The 16,329-nt window shown below is 50.0% G+C and overlaps 1 protein-coding gene across 3 annotated transcripts in view; it reads right to left on the bottom strand.

Annotated features, from left to right (window-relative positions):
- Positions 1–4,586: 4,586 nt before the first annotated feature.
- Parvg (parvin gamma) overlaps positions 4,587–16,329 on the bottom strand; it is a 33,450-nt gene continuing 21,707 nt past the window's right edge. For all 3 annotated transcript variants that reach the window (XM_060388914.1, XM_021630841.2, XM_021630842.2), the window contains 3 exons: positions 5,989–6,169; positions 5,090–5,126; positions 4,587–4,814 (listed from right to left, as the gene is read on the bottom strand). In XM_060388914.1, the coding sequence (XP_060244897.1) occupies positions 5,114–5,126; positions 5,989–6,169 (194 nt within the window). In that variant the 3' untranslated portion in view covers positions 4,587–4,814; positions 5,090–5,113. The remainder of the gene's footprint in view (positions 4,815–5,089; positions 5,127–5,988; positions 6,170–16,329) is intronic.

The raw sequence follows: 16,329 nt of genomic DNA on the forward strand, positions 1-16,329 counted from the left end.
TCCAGCCATCCGCCTATCCATTTATTTGCCTGTGATGATTAATCTTCACTGTCGACTCGACTGGATTTAGAATCGACATGGAAACACACTGCTGGGTGTGCCTTTAAGGTGTTTCCATGGAGATTTAATTACGGAGGAGAAACCCATCCTGAGTTGAAGTGGGACCACCTCACATGCGGGGATGTCCCAGAGTGGACAAAAAGGAGAAACTGACCACTCCGTAGCCTTCTGGCTAAGATCAAGTGTAACAACGAGAGCGAGCTGAGCACCAGCATTCATTTCTTTCTCCACCCTGACTGCAGATGCAAAGTGGCCAGGAGCTGCTCCATCTTCCTGCCGCCATGCCTTCCTCCACGGTGGTCTGTGTCCTTAAGCTGTGAGCCAAAAGGAACTTCCCTTGCCCTATGTTGTTCTTGTCAGGTATTTTACCACCCCATGAGAACGGTAATGAATACCCTGCCCACCCATCCATCTTATACCCGTCCATCTACCTACCCGCATCCCAGGCAGCATGCTGAATGCCAAGGGCCGGCAGAGCTGTGGAAGCCTTATCCCACATTCCCTTGAAGCACTTCAGCTCTTGCTCCTCAGCCCTCAGTTCCCTGGAGTGAGCCTCCAGCCCCTCACCTTCAGTGTGGCCTCTGCGTAGCAGAACATCACAGCTGAATGGAGGGCTTCAGCCGTGTTCCCTTTGATGGACAGGAGAGGAGGGAGCTGCCCCAGCAGAGAAAGATGCTCCCAAAGTCCTTAGCAAGTGCCACATAGTTAGCATTTCATGTTCTGCCAGCTTCAGTGACACCATTAAAAGCAATAACAATCAGAACCCAGCATGGCGGTGATGTCACTATCACAGGAAAACACAGGCTTTGCTCCAGCATGGCGCTGGGCACTGTGACAGTCCATTGCCTCACTTTTTCATAACTGACCTCAGAAGTTGGGCCCACTGTTACCCCCTTCTATGGATGACAATACTGAGGGTCAGAAAGATTAACAATGATACATATACCTGTGACAACTAGTCACTGGGTGCCGGTCAGGATCAGCTGTGCACACACCTTTTTACACACGCCCATCTGTTTACTTAGGATCCAGCAAACGCGTATTGCCTGTCCACTGTATGCCTTGGAAGGCGCTTCCATCCCAACAGCATTGGGTGGAAAAGCAACACTTACTAGTTAAACATTGTGTGATGAAAGGCAGGGGGCATTGTGTTGGATAGAGCAAGTAAGAGTGTGCAGTGTGGGGAAGGGTCATACCAAGATGGCGACCAGAATCAGAGGAGGTGAAGGCTCAATGGGTATCTTGAAGCATCCAAGAAGAGGAATGTCAAGCTCATAGGTGTCTGGTGCACTGTCAAGGGGACCTCAAGGTGGACAGCACGGTTCCATGAAGCGTGAGAGGAGACACGGGAGACTACAGCGGGCTCTGCGGATCTTGGTAAGGACTTGAGTTGTACTTCCGGTACAAGGCAGGAAGGCTGAGAGGGATTTGGAGACTAGGTGGGGGAGGTTTGGAGATGAGGGGTGCTGTGCTGTACTTTCACATTTACAAGAACTCGGAGTATTGAGGGAGGGCTGCCTGCTGCGCGGAGCCAGGGTGGAAGAGGACTGGCCAGGGTGGAATGGCAGTGGAGAGTAGCAAGCAGGTTCAGACATCGCTGTAGGCTTTTCTGATAGCCTGGAGCTGGGGCGGAAGCCTGGTGGACAGGCCTTTGAAGCTCTGGAAGCTGGGAGCTGCTCCCTGGCCACTCGAGGAGGGCTTCAGTATTGATATTCAGACTTAGCTCTCACATGCAAGTTGGCAAGGCCGTGGAGACAGGTAGAAACTCAGCTGGAGGGGACAGCCAAGACCCGGGCATCTCAGAGTCATGTAAAGCCAGCAAGCACGATCAAATCGGTAAGGGAGGGGAGAAAAGAGATACTGAACCCAAGAGACCACCAACACGTTCAAGGTCAAGGAGGTCAATAGGGTCAGAAGGAGGACAAGGAGGACCCAGCAGAGTGGTTAGAGTAGTCACACTGCAGGGCGGGTAGGGAAGGGACTTAGTGATGGGAGCAAAGGCTGGTGGGTGGGAAGGCTGGCAGGGCTAAGGGGTGATGCAGAGCCTCTGGTTACTGTTGAAGAGTTAGTTCTCCTTCCCAGTGAGAAATCGTTCCAAGCACTCAGAGACGGATAAGGAAAGAACTTTGTAATAACAGCACGTGACCTGTCTGTCCTGGCTATTGCACAAAAGGGAGGCGGCTGTGCAGAAACCCTGCTTATGTAGGTTCATGGTGGCCCCAGGTTACACTTTGAGCAGTTTTTCGTGCTCCACAGAAGCAGAAGGTTTGGTTGTCCGGACACATAGGGAGATTTTTCAATGCAGAAATACTCACTACGGTAGCTATCCCAAGACACACCAGCTCTGGGATGTTTCCTGCCTGCCTGGCAGAATTGTGCACAGGGCTTAATGACAGACCAGTACTTAATGCTGCCCTGGTCCAGAGCTGTCCTCTTTGAACTGTCCTGTAGAGGGTCTTTGATGTGGGGATGGGCCTCGTGGCCAGCTGTGAGCCAACCGTGTCTCCTTTTTATCATGTGAATAGAACACACTTTGTGGGGAAGTGGGTGTTGAGACAGGATTTCCCTGTGTAGCCCTGGCTGTCCTGGACTTGCTTTGTAGACAACACTGGCCCTGAACTCACAGAAATCTTTCTGCATCTGCCTCCTGGGTGCCGGGATTAAGGGCACGTGCCAGCATGCCTGGTTCTGGTGAAACAATCTTAAGAAACATGCTCTCAGCAAACCTAAAGCTCAGTTATGTCAGGCACAAATGTTTCCTTCCTGTCATTTCTACTGGTCTATGTGTACTCTACACAGCTTTGAGCATTCCTTTAGCTAAATTCTACTTCGTGTTTTTTTTTTTATTTCCTAAGAAAGTTCCCTTTATAATATACAGTTATTATTCCCAGTTTCTTCTGTATCATTAAGACCAATCCCTGCCCACCCCTCCAAGAGCCGGTTTCGAGCATCAGATCATGGAACTTTGCTGGAAGAAGGGAATGGGCACGGCAGAGAAGGATGGATGAGATGAGAGAAACAGCAGCTGCATGGACACAGCTGCTGAGAGCCGAGGGTGGAAGGGTATCACCCACACATCTGTCCTGAGCCACGTGCAGATGGACTCCGGCCAAGTGCACAGCAGAGAATGAAGTCAGTGCGCTGTACCCAGGCGTTTCCAGGGAGTCCCCCAGCCAGAGGCCCTCATCACTCACTGCTCTTCGGCCTGCGGCCTGTTCCAAGAGGAGGCCAGCCTCCACTCATGTGGCCTTGGTGCTCAGATAGGGGGGACACACACGGGCTTTCAGAATAACATCCTGCCAGCTCTAGGACAGCCCACCTTCTCATTAATCCCCCCAGGAAATAACCAAGCGACTGGCGAATATCCAATTCTCAGAGCAGGAGGTGGCGAGACATGACGAGGGAGGAAAGTGCAGCGGGCCCCGCAGGCAGGAACACTTGCTAGAGATGTCTATTTGTGGCTCTCTGTCTAATGTCTGAAGATGATAATGAATAGTTGTCCCTGCTTGCAGCATGTGTCTGCATGTTACAGACACAGGGCTGCTGCTGCCTCTTCTTTTTCAGATCTACAGGAATGCCGGAGGAAGAACAGGGGTGACTTGGAGTCTTGAGGGGCAGGAGAATAAGGCCAGAGTCATTTGTCTGTGACATGGGTTACATGCCACCAGCGGTGAGGAACTCAGTACTCTGGTAGTTGGTTCTGTTGTCAGATGAACCAAACTTCTCCATCCGACAAAGCTGTCTTTGAAATCTGTGCACTGCTCTAGACACAGGGTGCTTTGAACGAGACTTATAGGCTCCTGCCCCCAAGGGAGAGACTCACAGGAGCCCACACAAGCGGAGGGAAAGGAGTGATGGCAGAGAAAGCTAACACAAGACAGATCCCTGGGGTAGCCAGAGCTGTGAGAACCGGCCAGCAGAAGGCCAGGCATCAGAGCAGTTGAGGGGTACTTTGTGGACAGAGGGGTGAGGCTGTGGCAACTCAGTTTGCACCCTCAGTGAGTATGTCTCCCCACCTCTCCCACTGCTCAGGACTGCTCTGGAGACCCATCTTGCTGCTGACTTTCCCTGGGGACAGCCCTAAAGAGGCCTCCAAAAATGAAGATCTTGCTCCAAGCCTCCAGCAAGCTGAAGAGTGTTCACATCAGGGGCTGCAGAAGTTATGACGTAAGCTGTTGGGCCTTGGAAGATGTGGTTACAAGGAAGCTGTTATCTAGTCTCACAGGCTGCTAAGGGAAGACCCCCAAGTTATCCAGAAGCTTTTATAGTGACAGGGAAACGACAGACACATCATGGCGCTGTGTGCTCCTGCCAACTCCAACAGGCATCCCCACTGGGGAAGTGACAATGACCCCAGTGTGTCCCAGGGGCTGGCTAAGTGTGTGCCAGTGCAGGAAGTGAAGAAAATGGCTAGAGAGAGTCAAGCAGCCAGCCCTTCACACATAACAGCTATTGCTGGCCATCTCTAACCAGAAAGAACACTTAACAGTCTTTTTAAAAATAATAAACTTACTTTTATTCTATGTGCATTGGTGTTTTGCCCTCATGTGTGTCTATGTGACAGTGTCAGATCCCATGGAACTGGAGTTGCAGACAGTTGTGAGCCGCTGGGAATTGAACTTGGGTCCTTGAGGAGAACAGCCAGTACTTTTACCTGCTGAGCCACCTCTCCATCCCCCTCAATAATAATCTTAAATTGCCTTTGAGGGTGTTACTGAGAGTGCAGGGAGAAAAGAACCCATTCACCAGGCCATCTGAAAATCAAAAAAGATAATGTCAGTGTCCCCACTGCAAATGCTGCCCAGTGCCACCCAAGAGACACTGCCTCCTTGGTTTACTCAGTAGCTGGCTGGGGTTTTATGGTTTATTTGCAGTGCTAGGGCTTGAACCCAGGACCCCTGTCTCAGTTTGCTTTCTGCTGTGATAAAACAGTGACCAAAACCCACTGCCTTGGAGAGGAAAGGTTGATCATCATCATCATCATCATCATCATCATCATCATCAACATCATCATCATCATTTGGCTTACATTCCTGCATCACAGTCCATCTGCTCAGGACAGGAACCTGGAGGCAGGAGCAGAAGCAGAAACCGTGGAGTCATGCTGCTCAGTGGCTTGCTCAACCTGATTTCTTATCCAATTCAGGTTCACCTGTTTAGTCATGGCACAACTCACAGAGAGCTGGGCCCTCCCACACCAATCATTAATCCAAAAAAAAAAAAAAAAAGCCCCAGAGACTTTCCTACAGGTCAAACTGATGGGAGGTGTTTTCCATCTCTTCCCAGATGACCCTAGCTATGTCAAGCTGACAGAAAACTAACCAGGCCATAGCGTGGGTGACCAATGGTAAGCAGTGTGTAGCAATGAGCCACATCCCCTGATTTCCCTCCCCGCGTCTCTTTTGGTGTTTTGAGACAAGGTTTCTCTGTGTAGCCCCGACTGTCCTAGACTCGGTTTGTAGATCAGGCTGGCCTCGAACTCACGGAGATCACCTGCCTCTGACTCCTGAGTGCTGGGATTAAAGCATGCGCCACCACGTCTGGCTTTTTGTATTTATTTTGAGACAAGGTTTCACCAGGTCCTCAGACAGGACTTGGACATGAGACCCTCCTTCCTACCTCAGCCTGTTTAGCAGCTAAGATGGCAGGCCTACACCACCAGACCCAGCAGGGGTTGGTTTCCAGTATCCCCAATGTTCAGAATCCCTCCCTCCCACTTTGGTTATGTTTTCAAAAATCGAACGCTTCCCTGCCGCTGCGAATTATTTTAAACAGAGCAGAATTGTTCAGCTATTAAGCTTCTGCTGTTAAATTAAACCCACAAAGGCGTTCATTTCAAAACCAAGAGTTTTCTTTTATGGAACACATTGATTAAAACGTCCCCCTGAAAAGGCGTCCGGACTCTTGTAACAGGAGTGAAATGCTTACAAGCGCGTGGTGACAGGCCAGTCACTGGCTCCGCCGGGGAGCCTCACTTCCTGGTGCAGTTCACGGTGGGGGGAGGAGGCCTGTGTGGCCTCAGCTGAGGAGGGAGGGCCTTGATCCCGGGAGGGCAGGCGGCCTGTGGAAACCTGGGCTCTGACCAGCCTCCTGGGTGAGAGGACCCGGGCTGTGGGGACAAGAAGACGTTTGTGAGAGTCACTGTTCTCTGATGATATTGAGCTGAACCTTCTGCCCACAGCCATTCATCTGCAGTGACCCTCCGTGAACAGCCGGAAGGGCCCCAGGCTCCCTGATACAGTTTGATTTTTGTTTCCCGATGTTGTTTGGCAGTTTCAAGGGTCTTATTGTATAACCCTGGTTAGCCTGGAACTCACTGTGTAACCCAGGTTGGCCTCCAAGGTGTGGCAATCCTCCTGTCTCTGCCTCCTGAGTGTCGGAATTACCAGGCCCAGCTTAGTTTATGGGTACATGCCCGTGTTTGAGTGCCTGTGCGTGCGTGTGTGTGTGTGTGCGTGTGTGTGTGTGTGCGTGCGTGCGTATGTTCATGTGTGCTTGTGTGTGTGTGTTTGAGTCCATGTATGGAGTCCAGAGGGCAGCCTCAGGTGTTATCCCTCAGTCTCCCTCCACCTCACTTTCTGAGACAAGGCCTCTCACGAACCTGGGATTCACTAACCAGTCTAGATTTGCTGGACAGCAAGTACCTGCCTCTGCCCTCCCAGTCCCGAGCACTGGGATTGCAGGCGCGTCCCATAGCACCTCATTTTTATATGGGAGCTGGGGACTGAACTCAGGTCTTGAACAGAGAGCGCATTAATGAGTGAGCCATTTCCCCAAACACCTTGTTTGCATTTTAAAAGAGTGAAATGAGTGTTCAGGAGAGAGGTCTGAGCCCCACAACGTGGAAAAGAGCCAGAGAGACAGGATCTATTGAGCAGAGAGCCAAGGAACCACCAAGACCAGGAAAGGGCCTGGAATAGCTTCCCTCAAGGATTCCAGGGCCTCCGTCCTGGTATGCACCTGAAGCTAACCTTCGGAGCTGTGAGCGAAGCCAGCCATGCTCTACCAAGCGGCCCAGCTTGTGATCACTGGTTGCTACCCTTGGGGAGAGTCAGGATGAGGCTCAGTGACAGAGACTTTGCCTAGCACCGGTGAGACCCAGGTTTCATCTCCAGCAACGAGGGGAGGGAAAGAAACAGCAAAAACCTGCTAACAAAACCAGGATTCTTCAAACATTAGCAGGAAGAGTGATAGGTGATTGGCCCAGCACAGACAGAGGTTGGCATCTTCTCTGCTGGGTCTTTCTGCTGCTAACACCAAAAAGGTCTGGTCCCCTCAGATACCCCAGACTTGCCCAGCATCCGTCATGCATGGTTCTCCTGGCTCAGCCTGCCACTGTGTAGCCTGAAGACTCTGAGCTTCTGCAGTGGGCGATGGGGGATTGGAAACACATAGCCAGGAGCGGCTCATAGTAGGTGTACAGATAGCAAGTGTCAATGTTCCTCACCCATCTTCCCAGCAAGTCATCAGTACCCTGTAACCTTGCACCAGACACAGTTTTTGTTTGTTTGTTTGTTTGTTTTTTGTTTTGTTTTGTTTTTTGCCTAGGGCTGATGTTTCTCGTGTGTGCTTTTCTTCTTTCCCACAGAGGCTGATTGGCATGTGTATGAGTAAGCGTGTCTGAAGGATTTTACTCTCATATAAAGTTCCCCTGGGCTGCAGGTATGGCTCTCCTTCTCCTCCAGTGCCTGAGAGAATGGGAGCGGCTGTTTGCGCCTGGAAATTAAACAGCCTAGAACCTTCCCGGTATCTGGTGCAGCTCCCTCTGGGCTGGCCATGTTGGCCCACAGAAGCTCTTGAATCTGAGTTCTGAGGAAACCCAGGTCCAACACATTCTCTGTCTTTAATCAGGGAAGGACGAGGCTGGTAACTAGGGGTGATGGCACAACCCCTTCTGCTGCCTACAGGGCCCCGGTGGGACTCCATGTCCTGCTGGACCTCAGGCCACCCCTGCTATCCATGTCCTAACTTCTCGGTAGGCCTTTGGTGTCTGGACTAATGGAAGAGAGACCTGCTCTATGTTCATCACACGGCCAGGTATGCCAAAAGAAAGACTTGTGACACAAGTCATAACCTACTCAAGAATGCTTCACCATAAAGCGGGTGTGTGGTTGGTTTGGGTGATGTGTGGTGCGAGGCCAGTTTTTTCGCCTCCTCAGGTTTTAACATTTTCTAAATACCCAACACGAAGGAGTCTCATTTGCCACCTGGATGGTTCCAGGCTGTCCTCAGTTTTGGTCCTTCATCTGGAAGCTGAGCCAGGTTCATATGGAAACAAAGCTAGGAGGAGGATGAGAAGCATCTAGAATGTTCTAGGCCAACGTGGTGGGTATAGCACTTACTCTGACATCTGTTGAAGCGTGACACACATCCAGCAGAGCAGAAAGAAAATCCTCTCACTGAGAGCAGCAGGATGAGGTGTGACAGGTGGTCCTCTCCACTGGTGTGAACTATCCTACAGTGACCAGGACAACTTAGAAAGCAAAGAAATGACCTGGAAGTAGACGTTCCAAGGAGCCCTGGGCTATGGGGCAGAGCTGGACATAGGAAGCTTTCCCTTGGTTCTAGGTCTGACTCTCCCTACCTCATCCCCAACCATGGCCCTGGAACTTACCTCCCCTAGCCTGAGGCTAGAATGAGCTGACTGCCACACAGGCAGGACATACATCACCTCTGTGGCTCAGAAGGACACATGCCAAGCCCTAAACTACCCAGAAGAAGGTCAGCAACAGATTGGAGCCGCCAACACACCCCGGAGCCTTCCCCTGGCCCCTGGCCAGCTGTTCAGTAGGTCTTCACCGACTGTTCTAATCCTACCTAGGCCCATATCACGGTCATGCAAGAGGCAGAGCCAGGCCTGGTCCAAGACTCCCAGAGACATGGTGGCATCCCAGCATGGATGGGGCTGTGGTTCAAGGCCACAGACCACAGAACATGGCCTAAGACACGGCATTTTCTGCCCCACTTCAAGGCCAAAGCTGGAAGTGTCTCTTGTGATCCAGGATGACAGCTGGAGTCAGGGTCCAAAGCCAAGAACAATAAGGAAACAGATTCTGAACCCAGCTATCCTGACCTCTTTCTATGCTTCCTGGAGGTGACCATTCAGAGGCCCCAGGAGGCCTCACAAGGGCTCTCTTCTCTTCTACTCCTAACATTTCCTGTCAGGCTCTATGGTCTATCAGTGAGACCATAGACTATGAAATGGCCGTGGCATTTTGGTAAAGTAGCAGCTCAAATGTCACAGCCATAGTGACAGAAACAAAGTGAGTGATGGAGGCATGACAGTCTCGGTTTGATCAAGGTGCACAGGTTTGGCACACCAGCTGTTGCAGTAAGCACCAGACAGTGAGAGTTTGGGTGTTGCTTATCCATGTAGAGTTGGAAACAGGCTCTCGACTGCCAGGCTCTGCTCCCTGGTGCCTCCGTCTGTGACTTCACCATGTTGACCACACAGCCTCTCAGACTGCCATGCTTGATAGCTTCTCTGAGTATCGGAGAGCCCAAGCATCTGCCAGAACCAGGCTCACAAGCCAGCATCTTACTTTATTCATCTCTATCGAACAGGATGTTACTGGAATACATCAGACTGCAAAGGAGGCTGGGTAATGTAGTCCAGTGCAAGCCCAGTGGGAGGAAGAAAAGGGGCTGGTAAGCACCCCGGTTGTCTGGGGTGTGGCTGCTGATGGAAGGGGAAGATCTAGCCAAAGCTGGCTGTGGCCTCTGTCTAGCACATAGTTCAGCCCCAAACACTATCCATCACTATTTCAGCTCCTCCTTCTGCACCCTCCCTGCTAGCTAACCCAAGCAGGGAGGGCCATTCCCATTTCTCACATAAGAAAACTCCAGTTCAGAGAGAGGCCATGATTTACCCAAGAGCACATGGCTGTTGGGAGGCCTGGTTGGAGACGGGGACCAGCCTCCCCATCTTATACCAGCACCTCTTCCTCCAGACAGCAGGGTGGGAGGGAAGAAATGAAGCGGTGAGCTTCTTCATCCCTCTGTTTTCTTGGCTGAACTGAGGAGCCCACAAGACTAGCCCAGGGGTCAGGGAAGTGTCAGGAGCTGGTTCCAGCTTTAACACCGGCATCCTGGGCTTGCCAGGGTTGCCAGAGGTTGGCAGCCGGGAGGCAAGGCAATATTTATGTCCAGATCTGCCTGACCTGGAAATTTAAGAGGTCACCATCAGTGTGTCTTCCACCAAGCATTTACACAATGCCCCCTGCGTGTCCACGGGGAAGACTGGGGTGAGGATGCATTGAATGCTTCTCAGTTCCTGGCCCTAAATGCCAACTGTGAACCAGTCTCCTGACTGCACATACCTCATGTCACTGCATGTTCTCTAGGATGGAGGAGGACACTTTCAGCACTATCTTTTAGAGAAGTGATGATAGTGATGGGGTTGATGATGATGATGATGATGATGATGATGATGATAATGATGATGAAGAAGACAGTCTGGTGTTGATGGCAAGTGATGATGATCATGATTAGTAATGATGACAGTAAAGGTAATGGTGATGGTAGTGGTGGTGATATTGGCGGTAATTGTGATGGTGATAATGGTGATGATGGTGATGATACAATGGAATATTTTATTAAGTGTCAACTGTCTAGTTTAGACAATTGTTAATTGTCTAGCTCTTTAGATGGATTCTCTTTGTAACTTTCACAAAAAAAAAAAAAAAAAAAAAAAAAACCTCATGAAGAATAGATTCCTTCTTGCTTCCTTTTAACAGACAAGGACTCTGAGAACCAGGGAGGTAAGGGATCTGGGCCAGAGTCTCATGTGGGGAAAGGGGAAAGGGATCACGGGGCAGAAGCTGGCCCAAGCATTGCATCCAAACCAGCATGCCAAGAAGTAGACCTCAAGCACCCCAGTTTATAATCTCTCCAGCCCCTGCTCCAAGCCTTGCACACAGAAAGTACACACACATGGAGACCTACTGATCAGCACAGATGGAGAAGGCTCTTGGGTGGCGAATCCCCCCTTTTTGGTTGTCAATCAGTATGAAAGGCATGCGGGTGAACGAAAGAATCCGGGCAATTGTTGTCCAGCCTGGGGTCAGTGGGCCAGGGCTTGGAAGACTCATTTCTGGAGTACCCTCCTTGTCTGTTCTCCACCCAGCCGGGCCTCCTCAGAATCTGCAGCCCCATCTCCACCAAGACCGCCACTGATAGCAGGGACCAGGATGCTCCCTGGGCTACATCCCCTGTCCAGCTGGTGAGGACCCTGTGGGTTCTGGAATGGAAGAGGCTGTTGGCCCCTCCACCAGACTTAAAAGGAAAGGAGACAGAGGCAGTGGGGGAAGGGTGGCTTTGGTCCGTAGCCAAAAGAGTGGGGAGTGGGCAACACTTCTCTAGGCAAGCTGTTCCTCACCAGCTGACTTTGGTAGAAGAAATAAAAATCACTAACACCATCTGTTCCCAGAGTGGGGCTGGTGTAGGGCCTGGGGCTCCCACCGCTCCCGAGGCCAGACCCAGTTTCAGAAGCTGAGACAGCTGCCCCCGAGTTATTTTGGGAAGCAGCTCAACTCCTAGGCACCCCGGCCGGCCGGGCGGCCTTCGAGGCATTTCCCATCACTCTGAAACTGTTTGTGTGCCCCACCAGGGCTGCTAGCTCCTGCTCTAACCCTGGATGTCTTCCCGTTCTGCCCACTATAATTAGCCTGCTACGGCTTCACCTTCAACATTGGGAGCAACTGGAGTCAGATTTCACGTCACGTCCCGGAGGAGGAGGGTGCAGCTGCCGCCTGGACAGTGGAGCAAGCATGGGAAGGGCTTTTCTCCCTACAGCCTCCTGTGGGACCACTTCCTCCTGCACCCCCAAGTATCCTCTCCCAAGACCCAGGGAGCCACACTCCCTCAGGGATGGTGTGTTTCCGGCTGGATAGCATGAGGCCTCAAGAGCAGAGACGTCATCAGGCAGGCTGGAGAGAGTACAGGGGTATCGTGACACTAGAAGGGTAGATTGAAGAGAGCAAAGGGGGCAAAGGAGGCAGGGCCAGGGAAGAGTAGAACCTGATTCGGAGGTGAGGGTTTTGAGTGGCACCCCAACAGAAGCCAGGCTCTGGACAGTAAATGTGAGTTGAGTCAAAAGGAAGTAGCCTGGGGGCTGCCACCAGCCAGGGGAAGGAGGCGGAGTTATTACCTAATAAGGACAGTGGAAAGAGTAGAGTCTGGAGAGGGTCATGACGGTCAAGAATCAACTCAGCACTGCTGAGCCACACAATTAAAGATGGCCCAGCATGCAGACAGGGAGCTGGCTCAGTTGTTAAAGCCTTTGCCTTGCAAGCATAAGGACCTGAGTTCAAATCTGCCTTAGGGTTTCTATTGCTGTGATAAAATACCATGACCAAAAGCAACTTGGGGAAGAAAGGGTTTATTTCAGTTTAGGGATTATAGTCTATCGTCCAGGGAAGTCAGGGCAGGAGCAAAAGGCAGGAACCCAGAAGCAGGAACTGAAGCAGAGGCCATGAAGGAATGCTGCTCACTGGCTTGCTCCCTGTGGCTTGCTCAGCCTGCTTTCTTGCAGCACCCTGAATCAGCAGCCCAGGGGTGGCACTGCCCACAGTAAGTTGTGCCTCCCCACATCAATCATCATTAAGAAAATGCACCACAGGCTTGCCCATAGGTCATTCTTGTGGGTAAACTTTCTCAACTGAGGTTCACTCTTCCCAGATGTCTCTAGCTTGTGTCAAGCTGACATAAAACAAGCCAGCACAAAACCCCAAGAATCCACTTTTAAAATGCTCACCACTACACCATAGTGGTGAGCATTTTAACAGTGATGCTGTGGAGATGAAGATGGGCGGATGTCTAGGCTAGCTGGCCAGCCAGCCTAGCCTATCTGTTGAGACCCAGGCTATTAAGAGACTCTTTCTAGTCTGGTGATGGTGCATTCCTTTAATCCCAGGACTCCGGAGGCAGAAGCAGGAGTGGGTCTCTGTGAGTTTGAAGCCAGCCTGGTCTACAGAGTGAGTTCCAGGACAGCCAGGGATACACAGAGAAACCCTGTCCTGAAAAGCACATACAACATAAAAGAGAGAGAGAGAGAGAGAGAGATTCTGCCTAATAAAATAAAAAAGAAAGAAGTAAATAGAACCTAAAGAAAGATACCTAAGGATATCTTTAGGCCTCCATACATACTCACAAGCACATGAACAGAAGAAAGAAATACGGAGCTTAGCTGGGAGAGTAGCCCTCATGGGAGAGAGGTAGGAATCGTAGAGGAGAGAGGGCAGGGCCAACATTCCCTTTTCCAGGAAAGCAAATGAAGCAGGACCCAGACAGAGCCCCTATAGGAGGGGTGAGACTTAGAGTATGAAAACACCAACACCCCCACAATCTGTGGGTGAGAGTTCCAGAAGTAGGAACTGTAGGTAGAGGCCCAAGTTCAACAAACACTGCCTTTCATCTCACGGGTCAGGGGAGAGGTCTCCTTGATGTGTCCATCTGGAAAAGGAGCCAGAGGCAAGACGAAATGGCCCAGGACCGGAGTTTCAACAGAGCTGTCTATCATCCCGCCAGCCCAACCTCCAACTACAGGGAGGGTCCTTAGCTCAGCGTAGGTCAGTGGTGAGGCCAGTGTGCTCTGGACTCACCAAATAGGCTCCTAGGATGCCTCCAAGGAGCAGATGAGAGTGAGGGTGTGACTCAGTGGTAGGGCACTTGCCTAGCGAGCACTGTGCTTGAGCCCAGCACCTCACAGACAAAAGGACTGAACAAACTCCCAGCAACTGTTTCTCAAATAAATGTAAAGAAATATTTAAGGGTGTGGAGAGGTGGCTGGGTGGGCAAGAGCACTTGCTGCTCTCACAGAGGACTCAGGTTTGATTCCTGACACCCCCATGGCAGCACACAACCATCGGTAACTCTAGTTCAGGGGAACCTGGTGCCCTTTTCTGGCTTCTGTGGGCACCAGGCATGCACAGGGCACACAGACATATATGCATGTAAAAATATTCCTACACATGAAATAAAGAAACCCTTTTTAATGATTTATTTTAATTTTATGTGCACTGGTATTTTGCCAGGATGTGTATCTGTGTGAAGGTGTCAAATTCCCTGGAACTGGAGTTACAGACAGATGTGAGCTGCCATGTGGGTGCTGGAATTGAACCCTGCATCCTCTAGAAGAACAGCCAGCGCTATTAACCACTGAGCCAGCTCTCCAGATCCCAAGTAAACAAATCTTTTTTTTTAAAAAAAAAAAAAAGAAATGTTTTATTTTTATTACATACTTATTTATTTGGCAGCTGACATTTGCATGCCACTGCACCTATGTGGGGGTCAGAGGACAACTTTGGGGAGTTGGTTCTCTCCTTCTGCCATGTGGGTTCCAAGAGACTGAACTCAGGTAGGTCATCGGGTGTGGTGTAGGGTGTTTTTATTCGTTGAGTCACCTCACAAGCCCCAAGAAATACTGTAAAAGAAACTCAGTGCCCGGTGACATAAAATCCATGATGTAAATTTTTGCTGGGCATACAATTTTATTTGACAAGACAGACATAAACCATAATCAGAAGAGTTGATCAAAGGGAAGAAGCGCAGAAGCATCACAGACAACAGTTCAGTAGATGGGAAGTGTTTAAACACAAGTATAAAAAAGCCTCAGATGCACGGAAGGTAGAGGAAAGCGTGAGTGTGGTGAGAACTGGGGGATATTTTAAATGACCTAAATGGATTCCCAAGACGATAGAGCTTAACGTCTGAGGTTGGAAACGCGGTGGTGATAAAAGCGGAGGAGTCTGCGCTAGAGAAGCGATCGATGGACTTGAAAATAAAAGGGAAAAAGGCTGAGACAAAGTGAAGGCACCACTGAGCTACAGCACAGATGGGGTGCTGGCTCAGCAGGTGTGAACCCCTGGCTTTGATCCCCAGCACTGGGAGAAAAAGGAAAAACAAATACACAGCATCCAAGTGTGACAAGGTCAAAAGCCACTTAACCTGGAATTCAGGAAGAATCAGAGAGAAGGGGGAAGAAGACTATTGTTTGCAGAAATGATGGCCAAAGTTCTCCCAAATTTCATAAAAACCATAAGCCCACAGAATTAAAATTATCCAAACACTCAAACCACAAGACAAATGTAAAAACACATGCCAAGACTCTTCAAGGTCACATGATTAAAAAACAGGGATGAATTGAAAATCACATAAAACAGCCAAATAGAAAAAGACATAGTAGGCGAGTCAGAGGGGAGGAATGGCCAACATCTCACTGCAAAGTTTAAAAGTTGGAAGACACCATAAGAAAACCCTGCAAAAACAACTTAAAGAAAGAGCAGCAGCAAAGAATGAAGATGGGGAAAGAGGTAAAAATAAATATTAAATAATGAATAAATGGCTGGAGAGATGGCTCTTCTGGAGAAACCAATTCTAGTCTCAGCACTAGAGGCTGAGGGCTGCTTGCAATAGCCTGTGATGCCACTTCCCGGGGATCTGGCGCCCCCTTCTGGCCTCCACAGGCTCTGCCGTCATAGGCACATACCCACACATAGACACACAGGCATAACCACAGTTAAAAATAAAGTAAATCTTAAAAACAATGAGAAAGAGAGAGAGAAAACCCTGTCCATCTAGAATTTTACACCCAGAGACCTTTTTCTTTAAAGTGAATCCATTCTTGAAGGTACAGACCCTGACAGTGGGCTGGCGCTGCAGTGAAATCTGAAGGAGGCTGCTCTGCTCTGGGAGTGTGCTCAAAGCCTACACACTAGAAACTTAATCCCCCGTGCAGATGTTAGGTCACTGGGGCTCCACCTCTATGAGTATACTTATATCATTATAATTTTAGCCCCCTGCCTTCCGCCATGGCATGGGGTGTGGTCCCCTTCACCAGAAATGTAAGAAACAAACCCCTGTTCTTTATAAACCACCCAGCTTCAAATATTTTGTGATAGTAACAGAAAATGAGCATACACCACCACACTAGGCACTTTTATACAGGTTCCTGGAACCGAACTCAGGTCCTTGCAATTACAAAGCATGTATTTTAGTGACTATGACATCCTCACACTTTCAAGTTGGGGAGTGTGACATGAAATGCTCTGAGGCCATTGGGGATTATAAATCTCATAGCAAGTGTTTGTAAAGGAGACCCAGGAAGAGAGTTCAGAGAAAGAACTAGAGGGTGAGGTGGGGTAGCACACACCTTAATCTCAGCACTTGGATGGTGGGACAGAAGGAGGCAGATCTCTGTGAGTTCGAGATCAGCCTGGGTTATCTTGTGAGCTCCATGACAGCCAAGATGAAATGGTGAGAACTTGTCTT

The sequence above is a fragment of the Meriones unguiculatus genome, chromosome 8 (assembly GCF_030254825.1).
Source record: "Meriones unguiculatus strain TT.TT164.6M chromosome 8, Bangor_MerUng_6.1, whole genome shotgun sequence".
In the NCBI taxonomy this organism is placed as follows: Eukaryota; Metazoa; Chordata; class Mammalia; order Rodentia; family Muridae; genus Meriones; species Meriones unguiculatus.